This window comes from Mus pahari, chromosome 20, assembly GCF_900095145.1.
Source record: "Mus pahari chromosome 20, PAHARI_EIJ_v1.1, whole genome shotgun sequence".
Lineage (NCBI taxonomy): Eukaryota > Metazoa > Chordata > Mammalia > Rodentia > Muridae > Mus > Mus pahari.
Window position 1 is genome coordinate 19,199,896 of NC_034609.1, and position 27,711 is coordinate 19,227,606.

A 27,711-nucleotide genomic window follows, 5' to 3' on the forward strand; every position below is an offset into this window, starting at 1 on the left:
TCTTTCTAGAAGTTCTGCAGGGCCTGGCTCTCCCACCTCTCTACCTCCCAGAGACACTGGAGGCTATGCAGATCACCAACCTTTTTTTTTTTTTTTTTTCTCATGTATCCATGAGACCCATGGAGCCAGCGTGGGTGGTCCCAGCGTATCAGGAACCACCATGTCATGACATCCTGGCCTGAGGTTGTGAGGGATGTCACAAGCAACTAGGGGAGGCTGACTCAGGGCAGAGCAGGCCCAGTGGCTCCCATCTTCCTGTCAGAGGAAGCTTGGGGACACAGGAACTTCTGGATTCTGACCTGGGACTGCAGGCTATATCCCCCCCAACCCCCACCCTCTACAGAACAAAAGTGACCTGTATCCCTTCCCACACCCCCTCAGATCCAAAGGGCCCAGCAGGGGACCATGTGAAAGGAAGGAGACAGATGAGGGTTATAACTGGACAGCTCCCCAGAAAGAGAAGAGCTAGCTCAGTCCTAATGGGGTGTCAACAACAGTTGACTGTATTGAGGCTCTTCTACTCATTTGAGTAGCTGCGGACAACCAAGGGCCTGGCCTTCTCCATGACTTTCTTGGGGTCAGCCAACTGATAGGCTCCACCTCTCTCCCAGGCATGTGCATGTGTATATGTATGTTTGTGTGTTTATGTGTTTGTATGTATGTGTGTGTGTATGTGTGTTTGTATGTATGTGCCTATATGATTCCCCTTCCTCCTTCCTGGACCAGCGGTGACCAGCCTGGGGAGGGTGACTGTCACTTCACAGAACTGATACCTCCTCTACAGAGCAGCTCCACGCATCTCATGTCCTTCCCATGCCTGAGAGGGGCCAAGCAGCAGACAGCTCCTGCAGGATCATCAGGCCGGGCAGTGGCCACAACAGAGATGTCATGGCTACCTGCGCAGGGCCCTGTGTCCTATTCCCGATACTAGCCACCAGCTTATTCTCCCTGTTATCCTGCCTTGTGGGAGAGGCTCAAGGCCCACAGCATCAACTCCCCTCCCTCCCCTCCCCTCTAGGGGACCATGCAGGTTAGGTTTGCCTCCGGCCTCATTCATAGGTTTTCCATATCTTTGGCCTCATGGGTGTGCTTGGCTGGCTACAGGCCTCATCAAATCCAGACACTGACAATCAGCCTGTGTATGCTCTGTGGAGCTGCTCTGAGGAGGAGGTGAATAATCAGTTAACCAGCCCAAGCCCATGATAGTAATCAGTTCTGTGAAGTGACAGTCACTCGGTCCCCCACCGCCCCCACCCCCCATCCAAGATGGTCACTGCTGGTCCAGGCAGGAAGGAAGGAGAAACGCATACAAACACACATACAGAGGCAGGAATGAGTCTCAGACACCCTTGCTAGGGAGATGGGGAAGGTGTGCCTGACTCCAAGTCTTCGGGTTTTGCTGGGCAGAGACACCTATGTCTCCTGGGCTCCAACTCCAGCATCCACTGGCAGGGTGGTGGAAGGTTAGCCCAGATCCCTCCGCAGGTTTGTCTCAGGAGCATTTGAGATCCAGAGCTCCGCCCAGTTCCTCACATTCACCTTTCACAACCCCTCGATGGCGCCATTCATTGGTCAGGAAGAACGAGAAAGAGGCCACAGGAAACAGTGGCCGCACGTCAGGCGGCAGGAAGAAGGCCAGTTGGACAGAGCTCGGGACTGAGGGACCACACAGCCAAAGAACTCCGCTGAGCACTGATGGCGTCAGCCAGGAACCTGGGCCTCCTGTTCTTTCTGCTACTGACTTCAGGTGAGTGGGCGGGGCTCCTCTAGCTATCCTGCTAAGCCTGGGAGACTTTGTGCTGCAAAGGGCCCCAGGGGAGTGTGGGAAGAGACCCAGGGGTTCAGCCAGGATGGGAAAATGGGGAATCATAGTGACTTCCTCATCATCCCTTCTGGCCTTGTCCCTCTGGGTCATCCCTGTCCATCTCGCTGGGTCTCAGGCTCCTGTTGGCACCCCATAATGTACTGTAGGTGTACTGTAGGTGGGCAAGAAAGAGAATGTCCATCTGTCCTGTCCATCTATCTTGGCTGGAACCAGGTTCTAGGACATGGTGGGTCAAACAAGCTATTCAGTTCTGGGCTCCAGGTGAAGGCATCAGGGACTCTGGAAGCTGAGCCTGGAAGGGTGGGTACTATGCTCTGCCCACATAATCCATCCACCACAGGCTCCCCATTCCTGTTGGCAGCATTCAGTGTCATCAGTGACAGGAGACTGGACCCAGAGCACTCCCATCACATGCAGTTCAGCTTAATGAGGTTCCCATTCCTGCCTCTACCCCAGCCTGCCACCTCCCCCTCACCTCCGTGGATGGCTGTGCCCTTCATGACTGTTAAGTGATGGCTATGGAGTGGTGAGGTGCTCCCATCTCCATGCCCCGCCTCTCCTTGTTTGCTCCAACTTTGGCAAGTATCCTTAGGTGTCTGCCTCTCTGAGTCACTTATGGACAGGTGACCAGCCACACAGATTAGCATCTCTTGGTTCAGAAGAAAAAAAAAAAATCCTTTTCCCTTCTGATGCTGGGGAAGTCAGTCAAGGATGGAGTTGAGTGTCTGACTCAGAAGTGGACCAGGTATTGTGACATATACTTGCACTTGGAAGGTAGAGAGGCAGAGGATCAAAACTTTGAGTTCTGTGTCAGCTCATAGTGAGTTCGAAGCCAGCCTGGGTTATTGGAGACCCTGGGTATAAAAGTGGATAGAAAGTGACAGGGGTGTGGCGAGGGGCATCCTGGGACAGAGCAGGCAATGCTGGACAAGCCAACAAGGCTCCCCCGAACGGAGATGTGGATCCAGTGGTGGCAGGGATGCTCATGACTAGGCATTGTGTCAGTCACCTGAGTGACATAGGAGGTGGCATCGGATGCCCTTTACCTACTGGCTCTTTGCTTACACACTCAAGAAACATGCATGGTGCTAAAAAGAGGCACAAAAGTGGTAGCTACTTGCCTGAGGGGGGTTCTTGGCACCCTGAGGCTGAAGACCAAGGAATGGGCTACCCCCAGGTATTGGCTGCAGAAGGAAAAGAGGCTGACGGTGAGTGGAGGGAGGAAGGGGCTAAAGGGACAAGGGGCAGGGTGTAGGGAACATATGGGTCACCGTCTGGCCTCTGGTCTCCTGCCTGCCCTCACCTGCTCCATCCCCAACTGTTGAACTCACACCAAGGCTTCCAAACTCCTCAGAAAACACCCTGGAGACATAGCACTTCCTAAGATCTTGAGTTTGAGGCTAGCCTGGGCTATACCCTAAGGACAAAGAGGGGTGGGGAGCCACAAGTCCTGGATTCCCAGCAAGATGGAGGAAAGCTGTATTCTCACCCACCCTGAGGCCATCTCCCCTTTCCTAACCCTGGACACCTCCCCCTCATTGAGTCCTTCCTCCTCCTCCTCTCTAACCCTCCTTAGATTTCATGTGAATGCAAATGGGGCCGATCTCAGAGACTGAGCCTAGCACCCGGCCTCAGGACCTCAGTGCATCTTAAAAGCTCCACATACTATCTGAAAGCCGAAGCGGAAACTGAACAACATATAGACCCAACTTCTATAAATATGCACTAATATGCTCTTCCCTGTTCACTCTTTGTCCTGCCATGCCTTTATCATGAATTTTATTTTCTGTACTAATATTTGAAAATGAACCAGCTTCCTTTAAATCGAAAGTGGTATGTCCATGATATTTTTTCGTGTGTGTGTGTGTGTGTGTGTGTGTGTGTGTGTGTGTGCACGCGTGCGCGCGTGTTTTTAAGACTTATTTATTTCATGAATGTGAGTACACTGTAGCTGTCTTCAGACACACCAGAAGAGGGCATGGGATCCCATTACAGATGGTTGTGAGCCACCATGTGGTTGCTGGGAATAGAATTCAGGACCATTGGAAGAGCACTCAGTGCTCTTAACCTCTGAGCCATCTCTCCAGCCTCAATGATTTTTTTTTTTTAAATCAAACACCAGCAAAGGATATTTAAAAAGTAAACTCTGACTCAAAAAACAAAACAAACAAACAAAAAAAACAACAACCAAAAAGAACAAAAAACAGAAAACAAACAAAAAAAAACCCAGACCAACCAAACAAACAAACAAACAAACAAACAAAAGTCACACCATAGCCTTTAATCCCAGCACTTGGGAAGCTGAGGCAGGAGGATCTCTGTGTGTTTAAGGCCAGTTTGACCTACATAGTGAGTTCCAGAACACCCAGGACTATGTAGAGAGTCTAACTCTGTCTCAACAACAACAACAAAAAAGCTACACCCTCCAGAATACCTCAGATGGTCTGTGTGCTCAGGTATATTATCTCTTTCCATCTCTAAACACATAAAGGGTGAGAGGATCAAGCCTCGGAGCGATTGCATAATTTGCCAGAGGACAAATGGCTAAGCAGAGACAGGAAGCTTCAGCGTTCCATAGCACAGGGCTCTGCACCAGAAGTCACAGAACTGGTCTCTAGTCCTGAAGCAGCTTCCGACATGGGCTGACTGTTCCCCAGCCTCAGCCTGCTGCAGCCTCTACCCAGTCCAGGCAAAGCTGGGAGGCTAGGAGCGAGCAAGCCACAGGACTTACAAGAGTTAGAGAATTGGCCGCGGCTGCCCGGTCTAGGAGGATCTGATAGAGCAATGGCAGGAAACCAGGCAAGCTCTGTGGAAGAGGACGTGGCTGAAGAGCCACAGTTCTGAGAGATAAAACATTGCGCACTGCCCCGCAAAGCCTTTGTTTGGAGAACTGTGTGCCTCGTGCAGTCATCCTCCACCCCCACCCCACCCCACCCACGCCCTGTAAGGTGGGAATGCCAGCTCTCCCCTAAGACTGGGGAGGGTGGAGTCTGCTGGAGTGCCCCTAGCTGGACCAGCTACCTCTCCTAGGCCACTGCCCCTCTCCCACCAGCCCCATCTCACCCCACTTCCTTTCCTAGATGAGGAGGCCACCGAAGAGCCAAGGAATGTCTGCCGCCGGCTCCAGGAGGGCCACGAGTATGACACTTTCGACTTGGATGAGATTGCTCAGTGTTTCACCAAATGTGGGCAATCGGAGCACAGCCCCTGTGACCTGGGGAACCTGCAGAGGTGAGGGGAGAGGAGTCTGGGAGGAACCGGAGGAGTGGCCTGTTGGGAAGTCATACTGCCACAAGTTCTCAGGGCCCTAGAATAACATGCTGTTCCCCTTTCTCCCTTTCATATTCTCCCTGACCTGGCCCCGCCTTGGCCATCAGAGTCGCTACTGATTAGGACAGTGGTTCTCAACTTGTGGGTCTTGATCCCTTTAAGGGTCAAAGGACCCTTTTCCAGGGGTTGCGTACAACAGTCAGGAAACACAGGGGAAGGGCTTTTGGGGGGTGGTGGTACAGGACAGTTTTCTGGTGAACCCACACAGCGGTGGGTGATGTTGTTGCTTAACTTCACAGTACTGGGAAAGGACTAGAGTGCTTTCAACTGTAAGCATGCAAAGAGGTGCAGGGGACAGAGGTGGCAATGTCAAGATGAGACTACGGTGGAGGAGGGGAGAGGGGAGGAGTTTCCAGACTGGAAACTCAAGCAAGGAGTCAGGGGTGAAGGACCAAGTTAACTAGACCATTATGGGAAGCGGAGAGATGACGTATTTGAAGTTAAGAAGGGTGTGGTCAACTCGAGATTGATTTCGTGGACAATCAATCAGGGACACCCAGGGGTGGTGACTAACGTGGAGGTGTGACCAATTAGGGTGGAATTCTGCTGGTACTAAGAAGCTGCTCAGGAAAGAAGGCTCAGGAGGGCTGCGTGGGACCAAGAAGCTGGCTAGATGGGGCAGTGGTTCTCAACTTGTGGGTCTTGATCCCTTTAAGATCCCCATGCTGTCCCTGCTGGAATTGTTGCCATACTAGCTCTGCCTCTCCGCTCCTCTCTGGGCTCTAGGCAGAGGGACCCAAAGCTCACCTGGGATACCACAGAAGTGCCCAGCTTATAGCCAGAGCTCAGAAAATGGTTGTTGAAGGGATAAATGAAAATCTCTGCTCAAGGCTGGCTAATAAGATGGTGTTTATATTGAGGTTCATTCTTTCCGTGGCCTGGAAATGCCCCAAGCCCTGCCTACAGTCACGCTGGCAGCTTCTTAGACATTGTGAAGCCCAGGGTGCCTGTGTACTCATGGCCAGGATAAGCACCTTGGAGAGAGCAGGTGCCTTGGTCCTGAAGGGTGTGGTCTGCTCCCACTCCATCCTTGGGACTAAAGGGTGCGGTTCGGTCCCACTCCATCCCTTCAGTTTGCCCTTTTCTCTTCATAACAACACTGTCTTCAGCTACTTCTCTTACCACTGTAACTCAGTATACACATGGTAGGAGCAGCCTAAGGGAGGGGAGGGCATGGTGGATGGAGAGGCTCCGTCCCCGGCAGCAGAGGCTTACGGCTGATGAGCTCATACACACCTTGTCAGGGAGGAGCACAGAAGCAGAAGGGAACGGGAAGCAGCTCTGGCTATCTGTCTACATATGCCACCTAGACCCAGCTTCTCAAAGGCTCCGTGATCTCTGAAAACAGTATACCAGAGGAGGTTGAAATATTGAAATACATGAACCTATGAGGACATTGTATATTCAGACCATGAAAAATGTCCTGAGGTAGGTCCTGTTATCAACCCATTTCTCAGATGAGCAAACTGAGGCTCTATGCAGTTAATAACTTGCCTGTGGTTACAAAGCAGGTAAGAGGCAAAACTGATAGGAGCTGGTATAGAACTCTCAGCAGAGGCACTTGACATGACAGGCTGGACCCAGACTTCCAGTGCTCAGGTGGCTTCCAGTTTACCTACCTGTAAAATGGGATTTACAGGATGATAGTGGAGGCTAAATAATTCTGCACCTGAGAGTTGTGGTAACCCCACCCTCCACACTGTCAGAAAGCCACGCCCTCAAGTGCCTGCTCCTGACCTCGTAGCATCACTGAAGACTGAGTAAATACCACATGGAGGAGTTATTAGCAGATAGCAGGAGCTCAAGAAATGTTAGCGTGCTTTATCTCAATGGCTACCTCGATTATAAAAGTAGTGCACGCTGGGCATGGTGGCGCATGCCATTGAGGCAGAGCAGGTGGATCCCTGAGTTCAAGGCCTGCTCTACAGAGTGAGTTCCAGGACAGCCAGGGCTGCACAGAGAGAGCCTGTCTCAGAAAACAATGATCACAAAAGGTGATACATGTTCATTGGGAACTTGCTATAGAAAGGAAGTGAGAATTCCCTTAACCCATCAACCAGAGATGGCTGCCGTCTTCATCCGGATGTGTATCTATCTTTTTAGCATCTTACATGACACATAACTTACACCTTATTTTGTGAGGTGGGTGGCTCCTGATTTTGGACATTCTTGGTCATGTATTGTGAACTTGAATTCCTAGGCTTGGAATTCGTGACTTGTTGGAGGGTAGGCATAGGATTAACTCTAGCAGAAACTGGCTAGAGTAGTCAGATCAAGTTTCACTCCCGCAGGCAGATTGTGACATTCCAGTTGTCCCGTGGCCTTGCCAGCTCCTGGTCTTTTCTGCCCTTCTCCTTTAGCCGACCTGACGGGTTTCTAGTGCACCTTGAGGGGATTGTTACGACCGACGTCAAGCACCTCCGGTTATTCCTTTCATATCTTAACATCTCTATTTCTGCTAATTGGTCTATAAAGCTGTTTGAATTTTCCATAGTTATTTTTGTTTGATCCTTTATTTGTTCTGCATGTGTCTTCGTGAATATACACGCAGAGAATAACCTTCCTTTTCGAGGGTTTCCCGCCCACTTCCGCAGCATTGTCTTTTGACCACTGCTAAAGGTGTTAATTTTAGTTAGTGTAATCGATCAGATCTTTAGATTTACTTTAAGTATTGGTATGTGTGTGTGTGTGTACGTGTGTGTATGCATGATGTGGGGGAACTAACATGCCACAGCATATGTGTGAAGTCAGTTCTCTTCTTCCACCTTTACGTATGTTCTGAGACTTGTGACAAACACCTGCTCCCTGAGCCATCTCACCAGCCCTATTGCCTGTTGTTCTGTTCTGTTCTGTTCTGTTCTGTTCTGTTCTGTTCTGTTCTGTTCTGTTCTGTTCTGTTCTGTTCTGTTCTGTTCTGTTCTGTTCTGTTTGGTTCTGTTCTGCTCTGTTCTGCTCTGCTCTGCTCTGTTCGGTTCTGTTTTCTATTCTAAACTAGGCAGGCATGGCTGTTGGAACATCTTTAATCCCAAAACTCAGGAGGTGGAAGCAAAAGGATCAAAGAGACCAAGTCCATGCTCGGGTGGGTACTTGGTGAATGAAGCCAGCCTAGCCTATATAAGACTAGACTCTCACAGACAAAAAGAGAAGAGAACAAAACAATAAAAACAATTGCTTTCTGCACCAAGACCAGAAGAATGTTCCTCCTTAGGTTTCTTCAAAAGCTCCATCGCTTCCTTGCTCATGGGTCTAAGGTCTGACAAGGAAAGAGCAGATAGAGGAAAAACTTGCTGTTTGTTAAGGGCCATGGGGTCTCCGGTTGGTTTCTCTTCCTTTACACACATCCCCTGAGACGCTGGTGCCCTGCTGTGGCTCTGTAGCCCCTGAGCCTGTCTATGGGCAGAGTCTCATCTCACACAGACCATAGTCAGCGCTGAGCCACTTTCTTCCCCTGGACACGTCTGTCCTGATGATGCACAGGAAGCCAAACAGTATCTGGGAATGGCTTCCTCCCCTTAGTGTGCTCTTACAGTTCGTTCCTGCTGTGACCAGTAAGGTGTGTTTTGTGACCAGCGGTGACCTCCATTCATCAGCAATTCAAACTCTCAGTAAAAAGAGCTTAGGAAGAACAGATGTCCCTAGGAAAAGAGAGGCCACAGGCGCTGAACCTCATGTTCATGGCTTTCTACAGGATGTCACCTCAAGGTCGTCCCTGTCCTAGCTGCTGTTGACAGCGTGCCACAATCATCGTGTATGACTTGGCTTCTCCATGTATTCTAGGGAAACAAACAACTTCCTGATTCAGAATCAGAAGCCCAAAGCCATGGTTCTTAAATAATAGATACACTGAGAAATAATAATAATAATATTGTTGTTGCTACATTTAAATGCACAAACGTTGGAGCTGGAGAGGATGGCTCACCAGCTAAAAAGACCTGCTGCTCTTACAGATGATTCAGGCTAAAGTCCCTGCACCAGATGGCTCCCAGCCACCTGTAACTTCTTTTCTTTCTTTCTTTTCTTTCTTTCTTTTTTTTTTTTTTTTTTTTTTTTTTGGTTATTTGAGACAGGGTTTCTCTGTAGCCCTGGCTGTCCTGGAACTCACTCTGTAGACCAGGCTGGCCTCGAACTCAGAAATCCACCTGCCTCTGCCTCCNTCCTGGAACTCACTCTGTAGACCAGGCTGGCCTCGAACTCAGAAATCCACCTGCCTCTGCCTCCCGAGTGCTGGGATTAAAGGCATGCGCCACCATGCCCGGGCACCTGTAACTTCTGTTCCAGGGGACCTGACACCCGCTTCTGAACTCTTTCAGCACCTGTCTCAAAGGCTGAGCAATTTACATGTGACCACACACATCCTACTGACCCCTCACTCAGAAAGCTGAAAAAACAATGTTTCTAGTCTCACAGAAGGCCTCTCATGCTTCCCCCAAGTAACACCCCTCCATGGTGACAATCATGATTGGTGGCCCTCCATGGTGTCAATCATGATTTTTATTTTTATTTTTATTTTTTTAAGATTTATTTATTGTTATATGTAAGTACACTGTAGTTGTCTTCTGACACACCAGAAGAGGGCATCGGATCTCGTTGGGGATGGTTGTGAGCCACCAAGTGGTTGCTGGGATTTGAACTCAGGACCTTTGGAAGAGCAGTCAGTGCTCTTACCCACTGAGCCATTTCACCAGCCCATGGTTTTTATTTTTATTTATTTTTAGATATTTTTCTAGATTTTTATATATTTTAATTTTGTGTGTTTTGCTTACATGTGTATGTGTACCATACAAATGCAATACCTGTGGAGGCCAGAAGAGGGCACAAGATCCATTGGTGCTGCAGTTATGAATGGTTGTGAACCACCATATATGTGTCTTTTGCAAGAGCAACAAATGCTTTTAATCACTGAGCCATCTCTCCAGCAGCCCTTGATGGCGACTCTTGACAGTCAATGTGATTCTATTGAGCAACTAGGAAATCACAGAGCATACTTCTGACCTTATCAATGGTTCAACATATTCATGGATCCAAACCCTGCATAAACTGCTGGGGACAGGAGAGTGGAACTGGGAAGGTGGCCTACATGGAGACGTTCTTTGAAAAGGTACCGCTTGGCCCTGTCTACTTCCTGTTTAGCTCTCTGTTCCCCAGCAGCAATGAGGGGAGCAGCCTCTTCCGTATATCGCCATGACTTTCTGCCTTACCACGGCAGAGAAACAGGAAAGTCACTGACTGAACCGTGGGCTGAGCCCTCTGAAGCCATGAGCCAAAACAAATAGTTTTTCTTTTAAATGGTGTCTCTTAGGGAAAGCACATGATAACAACAGTGCCCTGTGGTCACTGTTCTATACCCCAGTGCTTTATTTATTTTATTTTTTTTTTAACTTTTCTTGTTTTCAGGTAACATATAATTTCCCCCTTATCAACATGCCTGTGCCCTAGTTGTTGTTTTCTCTTTCTCCTCCTCCTCCTCCTCTTCCTCTTCTCCCTCCTCCTCCTCCGCCTCCTCTTCCTCCTCCTCCTCCCCCTCTCTTCCTCCTTCCCTCCCTCCTTCCTTCTCTTCCTCCTCCTTATTCTGGTTTCTTTGTCAGAACTTTCAGGAGGCCACTTTCAGACAGATGGGGGTCACCTCAATGTACCTACATGGTTCCTATAGGGTGTAGGGGTCAGGGGTCAGTCAAGTGACTTGTTTTTAATCTGTCCTCTTGGAGAGTGGTCATCAGGAGCTTGGCATGAGGCAGATGTCCGGATTGAATCCATACAGAGACTGGAGGAGTGGCTGTGCGGATGCTTCTGAATGGGAGCACCGCACTCACGCTCGGGATGATTGGCAGCTCCTGTGTGGGGGTGGGTCTGTAATCCCAGCCTCAGGAGATGGAAAAGGAGGGCTGGAGCTTGAGGCCAGCCTGGGCCTGTCTCACAGAAGAGAAAGCAGAGACACCTAAGCAACAGACAATACTAAGAACTTACTCTATCTGAGCGCCATACTGGGGACTCTTCCTTAGGACCATGGTTTGCAAAGGTGAGAAAGATCACAAGGTAGGAACACATATAAGCAAATATTCAGTCACCTTTTTTTGTGGCTCGCCACTTTCTGTGGCAACGAAACCTTAAGGCTTCTAAAATGTCCTATTTTATTCGGTACCAATAAAAGCCAGCCATTCCCTGACAGTCAAAGCAGGATAATCTGTGTGGCTCAACGAATTCTGACAGCCTCACCCCTCTTTCTGGTCGGCATCTTCTTATGCTGTCTCGCATACGACCTGAATATACTTATATGGTTTACTTTTCTATCCTGCAATTCATTTCCTGTTTTCTCTATAGAGCCTTCTCTCCTTGATAACTATGGCTATTTAAAAACAGAGGCAGGCTGGTGAGATGGCTCAGTGGGTAAGAGCACCCGAGTGCTCTTCCGAAGGTCCAGAGTTCAAATCCCAGCAACCACATGGTGGCTCATAACCATCCATAACAAGATCTGACGCCCTCTTCTGGAGTGTCTGAAGACAGCTACAGTGTACTTACATAAATAAATAAATCTTTAAAAAAAATAAAAATAAATAAAAATAAAAATAAAAACAGAGGCAAAACTGGGCTGTAGCATGTCTAAGATCCTGTATTACAGAGAGAGAGAGAGAGAGAGAGAGAGAGAGAGAGAGAGAGAGAGAGAGAGAACTAACTCCCTTTTGTTTCCATAGCTGCTCCTTTTCATGACTCAGTCTGGGTAGTTCCCTCTAGCCCCTTGTCCCTACCACTGTCTCAGCCATCACCTGATCAGAGTTTCTAGAAAAAGTGAATAGCAAAGGGCAGGGGAAGGGCCTAATCAGTGAAGTACATAGCGCACAAACATGAGGACTTGTGAGCTCCAGAACCATATAAAAAAAACAGGTCAGGGGTAGGGGCGGGGGGGGGGGATGCTGGAGGAATGGCTCGGCAGGCAAAGGCTTTCCAAGTTTGACAACCTAACTTCAATTCCTAGACACCACACAGAAGAGTGTCAGAACCATTCTCTGCAGTTGTCCTCTGACCCCAGATGCAAAGTATGGCATGCAATGCAATAAACAAATAAATGAAGGTAATTTAAATGATTTTAAGTAAGGGGCAGCCATACAGGGAGGGCTCTGATCCCAGTACTAAGAAAGCAGCAATTAGGGCCCGGGGCTAGGGAGGAACCCAAGCACGAGGACCATTCTAAATTTCAGCACCACGGAGAGTGGCTCCAAGTGCCCTCCTGTAGAAGAAGCCCATATTTTCTGTTTTTTCCTAATACGATTTGCTCCCTAACGGTCAGTTCCCACATGGCTTAGGATTCTTTCTTAAAACAAACAAATAAACACTCATTTATTTATGCCAAACACAGTGGCACATGCCTTTAATTCCAGAACTTGGGAGGCAAAGGCAAGTGTATCTTTATGAATTTAAGGCTAGCCTGGTATACATAGTGGGTTCCAGTCCAGCCAAGGCTACATAACAAAACCTATCTTTTAAAAAATAAAAATTTTATTATTGTGCTTATGATGTGGGTTTAGGTTGTTCTTGTCACGTCTACATAGTGAGTTCCAGTCTAGCCAAGGCTACATAACAAGACCTATCTTTAAAAAAGTAAAAAATGGCCGGGCAGTGGTGACTCATGCCTTTAATCCCAGCATTTGGGAGGCTGAGGCAGGCAGATTTCTGAGTTGGAGGCCAGCCTGGTCTACAAAGTGAGTTCCAGGACAGCCAGGGCTACATAGAGAAACCCTGTCTCGAAAACAAAACAAAAAAGTAAAAAAAAAAAAAAAAAAGTGTTTATTATTGTGTTTATGATGTGGGCAGAGCCATGCATGTCACTGCACACTTGTGAGGGTCAGAGGACAACTTTATGCAGTCAGTTCTCCCTTCCCACCTTTATGTGGGTTCTGGGAATCAAACTCAGATCATCAGGCTTGCTCGACACGTGCCTTTGTCCACAGAGGCATCTTCCTAGTCTATGGCCCAGTTTTCTTCCCCACGCCCTTTCTTGCTCTTTCTTTTTGTTGTGGCTCAGCTTTCAAACACTGAATTTCTACTATCTAATTAGTACTCAATAAATGTGTTCAAAGAGATTTATACAAATAAAATGTACAAAGCCAAAAGTTCGTGAGAGGATGTTCAGTGTCACTGGTCAGTGAAGAGATGTAAGCCAAAGCCACCAGAAGTCACCTCTTTGTATCCATAAGGTACAGTTAAAAACAATAATACAAAGCAGGGCATGGTAGCACACACCTTTAATCCCAGCATTCAGGGGGCAGAGGCAGGCAGATCTCTGAGTTCGAGGCCAGCCTGGTCTACAGTGAGTTCCAGGACAGCCAGGGCTATGCAGAGAAACCCTGTCTCAAAAAAAGCAAAAAATAGTAAGCCGGGTGGTGGTGTGTGATGCACGCCTTTAATCCCAGCACTTGGGAGGCAGAGGCAGGCAGATTTCTAAGTTCGAGGCCAGCCTGGTCTACAAAGTGAGTTCCAGGACAGCCAAGGCTATACAGAGAAACCCTGTCTCAAAAAACAAAAAAACAAAACAGAACAGTAAAAAAAAATGCAAAACAGGGCTAGAGAGATGGCTCAGCGGTTAATAGCACTGACTGCTTTTCCGAAGGTCCTGAGTTCAAATCCCAGCAACCACATGATGGCTCACAGCCATCCATAATGAAAACTGATGCCCTCTTCTGGGGTGTCTGAAGACAGTTACAGTGTACTTACATATAATTAATAAAGATTTCTTTTTAAAAAAATGCAAAACAAACCCCTTACGTTGGTAAGGCTACGGAGCTGGTGGAACATTCATACACTGCAGGTATGGGTGTGATAGTGCAGCTGCTGTAGAACACCATTCAGCAGCTGATAGAGAGGCTATCTGGAGAATTATCGTATGACCTAACAATTCTACTCATGGGTGTGTGACAAGGGAATTTAAACTGAGTCTTCCTTGAAGGCTCACACATGGGTTCGCATAGTAGCTGAAAGGTGGGTTTCTGTTGTTCTGATAAACACCACAGCCCAAATGATGGTCTCAAATGATGGATGAGGGTCTTAAAGCCCATGTCCACAGTGACACGCCTACCCCAACAAGACCACACCTCCAAATAGTGCCACTCCCTGGGCCAAGCATATTCAAACCATTACATTTGGCTTCCACGACCACATCACAGTCCCTCACACTGAGGGAAATCGGAGCCAGAACTCAAGCAGAAACCTGGAGGCAGGGACAGAAGCAGAAGTTTTTAAAGGACACTGCTTACTGATTTGTTCCCCGTGATCCATTCAGCTTGCTTTCTTATATAGCCCAGAATCAGCTGCCCATAGCGGATTGGGTCTGCCTCAATCATTAATCAAGAAAATGCCGCACAGACATGCCCACAGGACAAGATAATGGAGTCAATCGTTCAATGCCTCTTCCCCGGTGACTCTAAATTGACAAAAAAAAAAAAACTGTCTAGCACAATGGGAAATAGTCAAATGCCCATTCATGAATGGATGTGTAGAGCGGTATGTCCATCAGATTTTGGATGCAAAGAGCCATATGTCCGTCAACGATGAAGAGCCATGTGTGCTCACCAGTGGGGCAATGTACACATATGCCCACCATTGGACAGATCTATATAGGTGAACAGATCTATAAGCCCATCTGCAGATGGGTGCATTTCATCCGGAAAGACTGAGACCACAATGCAGGTTTCAGAAATGATGAGTGGAAACAACAGACTAAGTGTAAGAAACTGGACTCAGAGGGCCACATGGTATGTGCTTCAATATACCATAAATGCAAAACAAGTGAAGATTGGTCTGGATGTGGCTAGGTTGGTAGGCGCTTATCTGTCAAGCACAAGGCCCAGCACTGAGAAACTAGTGTGGTTAGCACATGCCTGTAATCCTGCACTTTGGAGGAAGAGGAAGAAGAGGAGGAGGAGGAGGAGGAGAAGGAAGAGGAGGAGGAGGAGGAGCAGGTTATCCTTGGCTGCATAGTGAGTACAAGTCCAGCCTAGGGTACATAAGACCTTGTCCAAAGAAGAAGAGGGGGTATTTATGGAAGATAAAGCAAATTAGTTTAGTGGTTTCTGGGGGCTGGAGAAGGGGACAGGGTAGCTTTGTAGTGAGCATGGGGTTTCCTTGCAATACAATGGGGCTGTTCTAAAGTAAAAAGGTAGTGATAGTTTCAGAGCCTTGTGGATGTGCTCCATACCACTGAATACTGCATGCTACAATGGTTAATGTGTGGATTATATCTGGCATGCTACTATTCTAAAAGATAAGCGTGGGCTGGAGAGACGCCTCAGCACTTATGAGCACTGATCGATCTTGTGCAGACCCAGGTTTGGTTCACAGCACTCATTTGGTGGTTCACAATCATCCCTAATGCCAATGCCAGGAGATCTGATGCCCTTTTCTGAACTCCAAGGACACCAGGCATGCGAACGGTGCACGTACATAGACACCACAAAACACTCAAAACACACAGAACAGTTTAGAGACAAATATTAAGATACTGACTTAGTTAGGGTTTCCACTGCTGTGAAGAGGCACCATGACCAAAGCAACTCTTATAAAGGACAACATTTAACTGGGGCTGGCTTACAGGTTCAGAGGTTCAGTCCATTATCATCAAGGCAGGAAGCATGGCAGCATCCAGGCCGACAAAGTGGAAGAGCTGAGAGTTCTACATCTTGTTCTGAAAGCAACCAGGAGACTCTCTTCCAGGCAGCTAGGAGGGTCTAAAAACCCACACCTACAGTGACACACTTCCTCCCTCAAGGCCACACCACCTTATAGTGCCACTTCCTGGGCCAAGCAGATTCAAACACATGAGTCTATGGGGAGCCAGACCTATTCAAGCCACTACAGATACCCAATCTTCATCCAGTCGTCCTTCAGGGTCAGTTCCCAAGTCTCTCTTCTTTACCTTAAGAGCCCAGGGTCTCTGGTACTCAGGATTAGCTATCACCTCAGAGCCTGCTGAGTGGGTGGCTCAGTCTGCAAACTCCTCCTCCCCCAATCCCTTGCCCCTTGCAGATACTGGCTGAACTATGAGTCCCACCTGCTGGAGAATTCCATGGAGACTGTGGACATGCCTTTTGTTAAGGCATTGATCCAGAACATCAGCACGGACGTCTCAGAAGACCTGCTGTACTCTCTGGTGCCCTCCCAGGTGAAGAGCTTCTTATTGGCTGGCTCAGACCTCTGCTGGTGCCCATCAAAGCTTATCCCTCCTAAGTCCTATTCGGCATAGGTATCAGTGGATTAACTGGATGAGTGGAATCTGGTGGTGGGTTAGCCAGGATGCTGGAAGATCCATGAACTAGTCCTCCTACCACTGCCCTTGATGTCCTCTGGAAGTCTCCTCTCTCCTAGAGCCCTCGGGTGCTCACCTGGAGATGAATCTCTGGTTTCCTCCAAGCTTAAAGTGTCCATTAACCTCTCTGCCAGAGCACACATCTGAAGTCAGAGTAAGGGCGCGCTTGGCCTCAGAGAGATGGAATGGGAGGAGTCTACATATACGCTGGCTCAGATTTAAACCCCATCTCTGCCCTTACCAGCCATTGCCTTTGTGGGCGCATCTACTTTTCTGATCCTTGGTTTTCTCGTGTGTAAATGATGAGAGTATTACCCACTTTCAGGAGTATCAGAAGCCAAGCAGAACGAGGCATCCTTATCCTCCCGACATTCCGGAGGCAGAGGCAGGAGGTTTGCTCCTGAGCTCTAGGCCGGCACAGCTTCTTTCTCAAAACAAAACAGAGAAATGTAAACAACAGCAAAATAAAACACATATTGGAAAGAACATCTGAGTTAAAACCAAGACATTCTTGGTCGAGCGAGGGCTTAAGTCCCCAGCATCCCTGCAGAGAGGAAGTGGAGGGTAGAGGTCCAGGGAGCTGACTGAGTCGCTCATCAGCCTCTTGCGATGCGGTGCCCTCTGGGTAGGAACCTCACTGGGCCAAGACATCACCCAGGCATCCTTTTTGACAAGATCTCGACCTGGAAGGTGAAAACTGGGGCTTCAGCCCCAACCCCTGGTCCCCTGGTCCCATGAGCATGGTTCCTTCTGAAGCAGGGAGCTAGTGTTTGCAGGCTGAAGCTCTAGGGTGCCCAGGAGGTCAGAGACTAGACAAAGAATGCCTGGCGATGTCTGCAGTGGTTTGTTCTAACGTTCTAACTATGCTTGGCTTCTAAATCGCTTCAATATTGGGCAGAAGGGGCTTCACAGCCAAGGTAAGCACAAGTCCCCCACACCACTCTCCTCTCACTTCTTTCCAGGACATCCTTCATTATGCACACATGCACACATGTGCACACACACACACACACACACACACACACACACACTTAAAAGCAGAGTGTGTCTTTACCAATATAGACATGCTCCGCTGATCCCTGTGATGGGGAAACTGGGGCTCCACTGTTAATGCTTGTCTAAGGGACCAGCCCATAAGGAGCAGAGGCTGGACTGAGCCAGGTGCTCTGTGCCCTACCCCTGAGCTAAAATGTCCTCAGATGCTGCCCCTCCACTTGGCCTGCTACGGTTTCCCTCCCAACTGGAGTGGTAGTAGCATCTGACTTGGGGCTGGAATCCTAAGGGGGAGTTGGGAGCTGTTGGATCCATGCTTACAGATCCCGAAGCAGGTGATGCAGGGTGAGGACCAGCCTGCTGATAAAGTTCGACTTCCCAAGAGCCTGTTTGGAGCCCTGCCTGGCAACGGGTCTGCAGTCCGGTTGGCCATAACTGTTCTAAACATCGGTGCAGGGAATGTCTTTAAGGTAAGAGGCCTGCTGGGAGCCCAGGAAGCTGCAGTGTTAAATGCACAGGGTCCCTGAGATTGTCCCTAAGGCAGCCAGGTTATCCAAGAACTGTTTCTATAGTCTGTGACCTGAAGACTATTCCAATACTCTGACAACAGCACCTGCTGACTCTGTATGATGTCCAGGTGTGCTCATGCATGATTGTGTGTTCTTGCACATGCACACACACACACACACACACACACACACACTTCTATATTCTTGAGTGCATTTAATCAGGTGTGCCCAGATGTGACTGTGCTTACATGAGTAAACATGAGTATCCCTCACCAGTGCCTGCCAGATGTGTGCTCCTGAAGCATGCGTCCATCCATGTAAGCTTACATATATGTACCCTTGGATCTAGAAGCACTTGTCCCCAGACCTGGAGGCATTCACTGGCATTGACCTCATTTCCTGGCTGATCTTAGCCTCAAGCTCTTCCAGTTCAAAGGTGGCTTTTCAGTAAGGTAGTATAGAACCTGCCTAGCCCCACCCAAGTGTGTTATAGAAAGCGGCAGGAAGAAGGGTGCCTGTGGCCCCTGGGTCTCTGACCCCTGATGTCCCAGGCAAGGGCGTGTCCTAGAGTTGTCAAGACCCCTTGATAAGGCAGGTAAGGTCAGCCCATCCCATAGCTAGACTCCTGCCAATCTCCTCTCAGGGCCCCAAGCTCCTTGAGGACAAGGGCAGCAGCGTGTTGAACAACCGCATGGTGGGCTTGAGCGTGGGCCAGATGCACACCACCGGGCTGTCAGAACCTGTAGAGATCACCTTCTCCCACCGGCGTCAGCCACCTGTGAGTCTTCTGCCTGGGGCCTGGCAGTTACTGTGGAGCACACAACGCATGAGCTCTGAGAAGCCACACATGGGAACCTGTGCCTTTTACCCTTCTATGTGCATGCAGAAGAAACCATCAGGCTCAGGCAGTTAATGCCCAAAGACATCTGTCTGCTCTGCACACGTGAACACACATGCCCCCTATACCCTCTCACCCCCATGTTCATGGGGAACCCATCTGCATACATACTTTCCACCCCTGCCAGGCAATGATCCTGAAGGCAGGCATGCACGCACAGGCAAGTCCTCTTGTGCCATATATGTTGTGTGCCCTGCGTGCACAGTGGTCCAGGGAGCATCAACCGATGTAGTCGATCTCCCCGTGTAAGCTACAGGGAGCCTTTTAGGGCACATGCAGACCCCTGGTAGTGCCCTGTCTTCTCTTCTCTCCCTCTTTCCTGCCTCCCTCCTTTTCTGACTCCCGCTCTCTGGTTTCAGAACGTGATCCTCACCTGTGTATTCTGGGATATGGCTAAAGGTAGGTTTGGAAGACGTGTCTAGAAAGAGAAAGGAGCAAACTACAGGCTTCCACAGGGCAGAAGGTGAGGACAGAGGCAGGCTCTCCCTCCCCTCTCTTCTGCTCTTACTTTGCTGTGGTCCACAGGAGACTGGGATTCCCACGGCTGCTCCACGGAGCCCGGGGATGGGAGAACTGTCTGCCGTTGCGACCACTTGACCTTCTTCGCCTTGCTGCTGGTAACAGCCCATCCATGCTGATCGCAGTGGTCCAGTCTCTGTCCCTGGGAGAAGCTGCCTGGGCAGGCTGGGGTTTGGGAGATGTGTGGGCCTGGCCTCTCAGTGATGTGATCAGAACTTGGGGTCATCTACAGAGGCCGATCTTGGACCTGGTCACAGCACAGACTCTCACTCGAATCTCCCAGGCAGGCAGTGCTGTCTCCATGATCTTCCTGGCCTTCACCATGGTGCTCTATGTTGCCTTCAGGTGAGTGGAGACACCCTGTTCTCCTCCTGCCCTCAGGGAGGTACAGGATAGGGATAAGGCGTCTTTGTTCTGTAGCCTCTCATCGTCTTCTCTGGTCTTTTGTCAGCTCACTGAGAAGGTAGGACATAGGGTTGAGGTTGAAAGAGGCAGAAATTCAACTCAGATGGGTCAGCGCAGGGCATGAGTGATTTGTGGCATTAGGAAACTTTGTGCATGTGGCCTTCAGGCAGTGAAAGAACTAAAGACTCCAGCTGAAGCCTCAGGGATTGGTCCCTCCTTTCACAGCTTGCCCCGGGATTGGTCTCTCCTTACACAGCTTGCTCTCTCAGAATGCTAATTTCACCCTGGTGCCTGGAGAACTTCCGGCTCAGGTCCCAGCTCCTTAGATATTCAAGCAAAAGTGAATTTGAAGCCCCAGAGTTGAAGGCTTTGAGAACAAACATTTCGAAATAATTATAGACTAACTGAAAATTGCAAAAATAGCACAGTCTGTGGTTCCTTCCTGGAACTTCCCCAAGTGTCATGTCGTATGTAACTATAGCGTATCATCAAAGCCAGGAAGTTGGCAGTGGAAGAGAATAGCTAAGTAGTCTCAAGACCCCTTCTGCTCCATTGCTTAGGATATCATGTGTGTGTATGTCGTAGGTGTGTGCACACACATGTATATGTATGTGCATATGTATATGTGTGTACATATGTGTATAGTGTGTATACATGTGCACACATGGGCATACACATGTATATGTGTGTATGCATGTGCATGTATGTGTATATGTGTGCATATATGTGTATATGTGTGCATATATGTATATGTGTGCATGTGCATGTATGTGTATATGTGTGCATGTACATAGTATGTGTGCATGCATATGCACATGTATATATGCACATGTATATGCATGTAGTGTATATGTGCACATGTGCATACATATCTATGTGTGTGTGGTGTGTGCATGTATGTGTGTATACATGTATATGTAGTGTGTGCATGTACATGCTAATGTACACATGTGTGTATAGTGTGTGCGTGCATGTGTATAGTGTGTGTGTGCACATGTGCATGTATGGGCGTACACATGTATATGTGTATGTGTGTGTGTGTGTGCATGAACATGTGTATGTATGTGCCTACATCTATGCAGGAGTGGGGATATGGTTTGCAAGGTCCTATCTAAATAAAACTACATGACCCAGTGTTCAGAGTAGTCCTAGTTGCAACAGATAGCTGACTATTAGCCAAGGATGTGATCCCTGTGGGCACAGGACTCTAAGGTTCACACTCCTGAGATGCTGGGTGTTCTATGTGTGTGCACGTTTAGCTTATGAATACTCAGTTGTCTTAGGGTCTGACTTTGATCACAAGCCAACGACTGACTGGGCCACTATGGTTACAGGATAGAACACACAGACTGGCCAAGCCATTTATCTACTCATGGATTTAAGTGACAGGGGACAAGTCACCATTTCCACAGTTACTGTGGCTAAGTGTGGAGAAGGATGTCCCTTCCAGGATACAGGAGCTTCTCCAACAAGGAACAGGCACAGGACAGACACAGGAACAGATAGTGCTGTCACTTGGCTGTCCTGAGCCAGGGTCTGGCCAAGAAACCCTCAGACCGGCTGACTTGAAAGGGCCTGTGGGATCAGCCTCTGCTCAGCCCTGCCTATCATTATCCCCTAGAGCCCAGGCTTGCCGGAACCCACCTGGAACGTTCTTTGGGCTTTCCATTTTCCAGTGCGGGGTTCCCTAGTGTCCCTCCCCAGTGCCTTTGTGCCCTGGGCTTCAGCCCCTGTGAGCGACACCCATGTCACACCTCCTCACTCCCACCCCGCCAAGTACTGGTAGTACACAGTCTTCATCCTCAGTGTCAATTCCCCAGTTACACAATTTAGCTAAGGAATCTGTCAAACGGTGAGGGTGGCAGGGGCTTGTGGATTAGAACCTGAGAGTTTGCACACTGACTCCCAGCAAAGGTGGAAACCGAATGGTCAGGCAGGAGTGATCATGAGCGTGATAGCAGCTGACGGTGGCCCGAAACTGAGGCAAGAAGATGGACGAGCCTGGGTACCCCGTATAGGCTGTGGCTCCTCAGGCCTGCTCATTAGCCACTCTCTCTAGGTTCTCTCTGCAGAGGTTCAAGTCTGAAGATGCCCCTAAGATCCACATGGCTTTGAGCATCAGCCTGTTTCTCCTGAATCTTACTTTCCTGATCAATGTGGGGAGCAGCTCTCAAGGGCCCCCGGCCTCCTGCTGGGTCCGAGCCGCCATTTTCCACTACTTCCTGCTCTGTGTCTTCACCTGGATGGGCCTGGAGGCCTTCCACCTCTACCTGCTGGTCATCAGGGTCTTCAATACCTACTTTGGACACTATTTCCTGAAGCTGAGCCTGCTGGGCTGGGGTAGGCACAGGCTGGAGGAGTAGAGGGAGGCTGGAGGGTTTGACAGGAAAGAGCCTAGGGAAGCCCAAAGCTCGAGCGACGGAGAGCTGAAGGGACAGGAGGCAATCTCCATCAAGGGGACACTGGCAATGCCAACTTGCCCCCTCCCTTGTCCACAGGCCTGCCTGTTCTTGTAGTTATTGGTGCTGGAAGTAGCAACAGTTATGGTGTTTACACCATCCAGGACCAGGAGAACCGCACGTCGCTGGAGCTGTGAGTGGGGCTGGGGGGAGCAGAGGGTATGGGGGCCTTTGGTTTCACTGGAGGGAAGGAGGGAGGGAGGGAGGGAGGGAGGGAGAGGAAGAGGTCGTAGGGAGAGGCCAGCAATGTCAAGGCTGGGAAGATAGCCAGATCCAGTTGGCTTGAGGTACAGCAGGTAAATGGAAGTCTGGAGTCAGAAAGGAAATAAAGGAGGAGGCCCAGGAGAGCCAACGGCAATGGGGGCATCTTCTTGGTCACTACAGATCATCTGTGGAAGTGTCCTGGGGCTCAATGGTCAGGGGTTTCCTCCCCAGCCCCAGCGGCTATCCACCCCCTACAGGTGCTGGTTCCAGAAAGAGCCTGCCCTTTATGCTACTGTCCACGGCTACTTCCTTGTCACCTTCCTCTTCGGTGCAGTGGTGCTGGCTTTGGTGGCCTGGAAGATCTTCACTCTGCCCAGCGTCACAGCGGGCAAAGGACAAGGGCCGACCTGGAAGTCGGTCCTCACTGTGCTGGGCCTCTCCAGTCTGGTGGGCATGACCTGGGGGCTGGCTGTTCTCACCCCCCTCGGCTTGTCTACCGTCTATGTCTTCACCCTCTTAAACTCTCTGCAAGGTGAGGCTCTGGGGAGGCCACAGGCTGCCTCACTGGCACCAAGGGGCACTGGGAATTGGGGAGGGTGCGCTACAGATCACAGGATTCCATAGATGCTAGCTCAAGTCAAACGCTAATTTTAGAGACCCGAGATTCTTATGGGATCCAGGGCAGCAAGGGTGGCTGTTGTCTTGGGGCTAGGATCAGAAAAAGCCACATAAATCAAAACAAATGTCCCCATCTATTGTTTTGGAGCTGAGTATTGTCTCCTGTCTAGCTTCTGTGACAACTTGTTCTTTTCTGGCTGCCTAACATGGCCGCTGGCTCTGTGCTCTGAGTCAGATGACCAGTTCTATCTAGTTCTAACTAGGAAGGCAGGGTCGTGAGATTTGTTGTGACACAACATAGGATCCTTAAGAAGCTTTTGAAGTATTTGTTTTGTTTTGTTTTCTGCAACAAAATACCCATTGTCTTAGGGTTTCACTGCTGTGAAGAGAGGACATGACCAAGGAAACTCAATTCTAAAGGGCAGCATTTACTTGGGGCTGGCTTACAGTTTCAGAGATTCAGTCCATTATCATCATGGCGGGGAAGTATGGTAGCGTGTAGGCAGACGCGGTGCTGGAGGAGCTGAGAGTTCTACTCCTTGATCCAAAGGCAGCCAGAGGAAGACTGTTCCACACTGGGTGGGGCTAGCGTACTAGGAGAGCTCAAAACCCACCCCACTGTGACCCATTTCCTCCAGCAAGGCCACACCTACTCCAACAAGGCCACACCTCTTAATAGCATCAAACCTTCACACATGAGTCTATAGGGCCCAAATCTATTCAAACCACCATACACAACAAAAGCGACTTAATAAATAAAGATCTTGTCTTGGCTCCCATTTCAAGAATGCAGAGTATACAGTGACAGGAAAGGCATGACACAGCTGGTCACACCATATATGCTTCAGGAGACAGACAGACAGACAGATGGATGGATGGATGGATGGATGGATGGATGCTGGTGATCCACTTTTTCTTTTTAGTTTTAAAATTTATGGGTTTTTTTGTGTTTTTTTTTTTTTCAANNGGAACTCACTTTGTAGACCAGGCTGGCCTCGAACTCAGAAATCTGCCTGCCTCTGCCTCCCAAGTGCTGGGATTAAAGGTGTGCGCCACCACTGCCTGGCAAATTTATGTTTTAAATTTTTATTTATTTATTTCCTTCCACCGTGAGGGTCCCAGGAATGTTGTCAGGTTTTTGGCTAAGTGCCTTTAGGTACTGAACCCTGTCCCCAAACTTCTTTCATATTTCTCCCAGGTCCTTGGAATGGTACCCTCAACTTTTTTTTTTTTAAGATTTATTTATTTATTATATGTAAGTACACTGTAGCTGTCTTCAGACATTCCAGAAGAGGGCGCCAGATCTTGTTACAGATGGTTATGAGCCACCATGTGGTTGCTGGGATTTGAACTCCAGACCTTCGGAAGAGCAGTCAGGTGCTCTTACCCACTGAACCATCTCACCAGCCCATGTCCTCAACTTTTAGGATGGCCCTTTACACTTGGATTAGCTAATCTAGAAACCCCCTTACAGTTACTTAGTCTGGGGATCAGAAATGTGTCTCATAGGTGATTCTAAGTCCTATCAAGGTGACAGTCACTGTTAAACATTGCCCAGCCAGTCAGCCAGACATTCAGTCCTTGTGTTCCTCATTTATCTAAGTCAGGGCCGGTCCCTGTCCCTTCCTCATGCCATGTTTCACGATGAATGGGACCCACGTGTGGTCTGGTCTTCACTACACAGGGCATAGTTTTAAAGTCCTAGGTCAGAGGCCGGCTCCAGAGGTCCCCAGGAGAACACACAGAGCCACTTGCCCCAGTCAACTGAGTGGTAAAACCAGTAGTGACATAGAAAACAGGTATATCTCCATGGCTATCCTGGAGGAACAGGAGGAACAACATTCTCTGCACTGACTTCAGGGTGATGCCAGTCTCAGGGTTATACAGGGCGGACACAAAAGCCAGGGAAAGTAGCATGGGACCCTGTCAGTCATTATCTTAAAACAATTATACAGGGATCTGTCTACAGTAAGAAAGTGGCTCCCGCTTTGGCGTAGCGTCTCAATCTTTGTCAAAAGCTGCTCATTTCTTAGACCCACAAGGTGGCCACAGGAGAGGAAGACCCAGAGAAAAGGACAGGTCAGAAAGGCAGGGTGGGGGTGTTAGGTCTTCCCATGTAGTGTGTCACTGGAGACCGTGAGCACCACTCTTGTGCTCTGGAACCAGAGCCTGGAAAAGCTGCTGGTTAATAATCTTCTTTACATCAGCCTTCAGGGTAGGGTCACCATTTTTAGACAAACACTCCTTAAATAGCATGTCTATGTGCAGAGTTGAAGCCAGTCTGACCCAGTTTGAGGTAGCAAAGGGGAGACATGCCAAACTTTAACCCTGTTTCTAGTTACACATTGGCATCTGCTGGCCCAGGTGAAGAGCCATGTTCTTAGCAAAGCAGCCTCCACTCTGTTAAAGACGCTGTATATCTATCGAGGTAGAAATCAAACACCACAGATGTTCTCACGTGAAGTACCTAGCTTTAAGGTTTATACACGTATTATGTGGGGTGTAGTCAAAGGTCATTACACTAGGAAGGGACCATACGGTGGGGAGAAGGCAATGGACTACAGAGGAAGTGGATCAGGGACTACTGGAAGGGGAAGGGTACAGCTGGGAGACAGGTGGGGGTGGGAGTGAGGTGGGGTGGGAGTGGGCTGGGGACAACCAAAACAAATGCCACAGGGAGTCCCTAGAGAGATGGCTCGGTGCTTGAGAGCACCTGCTTCTCTTGCAGGGAAGCCAGATTTGGTTCCTAGCACTCACATGGCAGCTTACAATCATCTGTAACTCCAGTTCCAGGGGACCCAGCACCCACCTCTGGCTCCCCCTGGCTCCCCCTGGCTCCCCCTGGCTCCCCCTGGCTCCCCCTGGCTCCCCCTGGCTCCCCCTGGCTCCCCCTGGCTCCCCCTGGCACAAGGCACCCATGCAGTGTACTTACATGAAGACAAGAAACTCATGCCCAAAATAAAGACAATTTTCTTTAAGCAAAGAAAATGCTACAGTAAAATTACTACTTTCTATGTTAATTTTAAAACTCAAACAAGCAATAGGCTCCAACGCCCTCTTCTGGCTTTCGCAGCTACCAGATGCACATTCATACATAAAAAAATTAAATCTTAAAAAACAACACACACACACACACACACACACACACACAAATTTGCTTTAGAGTCATCTAAGGTGGTTCCCAGAAAAATAATCATGAGCACATTTGGAAAAATCCCAGAGGTTTAGCATTGGGAAGAGAGATGTCTTGAACTTAGAGGTGACGTCATTCTTCTTGCATGGGCTACCTTCATATTGAAGCCTGCATGTCTCACTCGGACGAGTCTATGTTGTTCTGTTTTCTTATCATCCTCCCATGCGCAGCAGAGCCCTTGGTGCCTTTTAAGTTCTTGACATTGTTATCATTGTGTAGTGTTTTCGTTATAAATTCCCTTTAAACACAAAGCTTGTGTTTCTCAGTCAATTCTATACTCTAGTTTTCTATACTCTACTAAACCTCCCTTTTCCTTGTGCTGACATGCATCCTCTGATAATCCTTTATAGAAGGATGGGGTGGGGAGACAGTGGTTTTATTCACCAGAGAATACTTTTGTTTTCTTCTTCCTTCTTGGTGATAGATACCTGTGCAATTTATTTCAAGGCCAATGTTTGTGGTCCCTAAGGTTTTTATTGGACTCTCTTTCAAAAACAGGTTTAATTTTTGCCTAACTTTTTTCATTAAGTGCTTGAACATTTATAGTGGAGTCCCTTCTGTGTCCCTCCCTGGTCCAGGCTCACTGAACCCCTCTCTTCACCACAGGGCTCTTCATCTTCTTCTGGTTCATCATCCTCTACTTCCCGACTCAGAGCACCACAGCCTCCTCCTCCGGTACCGCCCACCTGGACCAGGCCCACTCCGTGTCCCAGAAGTAGTTGATGGGTGGCTGCAGTTTGCTCTCACCTCTGGCTGGTTTGTGTGTCCTTGACCAGCTCCCTACTTCCTTCTGGGCTCCATTGTCTTCTCTGCAGGGCATCTGTACAGGGAGGGAGAGGATGGGGACCAAGCTGGGCCCTGTGGCTTCAACATTCCCATTCAGGAGGCTGGAGACCTGACTTGAAGAGGACACTGGTTCAGTTCCCAGCACCCACATGACATCTCTCAGCTGACTGTGACTCTGGTTCCAAGAGATCTGACACTCTCCTCTGGTCTCCAAAGGGCACCAGGCATGAAGGTGCTATATATATATACATGTGCCACTCATACATATAAAATAGAAATTAAAAAAATATTTTAAAAGCTCCCATTCGGATGTGTTCATGGGTCCAAAAAGCCACGAATGCAGATCTGCAGGACTCAAAAGTCCCTATAAGCCTTGGAGCCCCAGCCAACAGTGTTATCTTTACCCCTGTTGCTATGGCGACAGATCTCTAGAGCTAAGCAGCTGTGGACCACCTCTAATTTCACCAGGAGAGATCCAGAACCAGAGGCATGCTGCTCCCTCCATCTCTAGATGCCCAAGGGGCAAAAGGGAGAAAAGACGGACCTTCCCACAACATCTGTACTCTTATAGGACAGCCTTACCAACCATTTCAACCCAGTCTGAGCATCAGACCTGGCCGTGTCAAGCCAATAATTGTCACACATTTAAATATAAACAAATAATTGTCGATTGAGCAAA

General features: G+C 48.9%; 1 protein-coding gene across 1 annotated transcript; it reads left to right on the top strand.

The window, feature by feature from the left end:
* The first annotated feature begins 1,567 nt into the window (after nucleotides 1–1,567).
* Adgrg3 (adhesion G protein-coupled receptor G3) lies at nucleotides 1,568–27,711 on the top strand. The gene is made up of 12 exons (XM_021220606.2): nucleotides 1,568–1,747; nucleotides 4,906–5,056; nucleotides 16,169–16,304; nucleotides 17,765–17,911; nucleotides 18,594–18,728; nucleotides 19,208–19,247; nucleotides 19,374–19,465; nucleotides 19,600–19,712; nucleotides 21,832–22,112; nucleotides 22,271–22,364; nucleotides 22,693–22,967; nucleotides 26,853–27,711. The coding sequence occupies exons 1-12, from the start codon at nucleotides 1,696–1,698 to the stop codon at nucleotides 26,963–26,965; spliced, it is 1,629 nt and encodes a 542-aa protein (XP_021076265.1). The 5' UTR covers nucleotides 1,568–1,695; the 3' UTR covers nucleotides 26,966–27,711.

Excerpts from the sequence above, each read along its gene's own strand:
- Adgrg3 (XM_021220606.2), top strand. The coding sequence starts at position 1,696 with ATGGCGTCAGCCAGGAACCTGGGCCTCCTGTTCTTTCTGCTACTGACT. Across the intron at positions 18,729-19,207 it reads CCCACCGGCGTCAGCCACCT|AACGTGATCCTCACCTGTGT; the intron begins GTGAGTCTTCTG and ends CTCTGGTTTCAG. Across the intron at positions 22,968-26,852 it reads CCTCTTAAACTCTCTGCAAG|GGCTCTTCATCTTCTTCTGG; the intron begins GTGAGGCTCTGG and ends TCTTCACCACAG.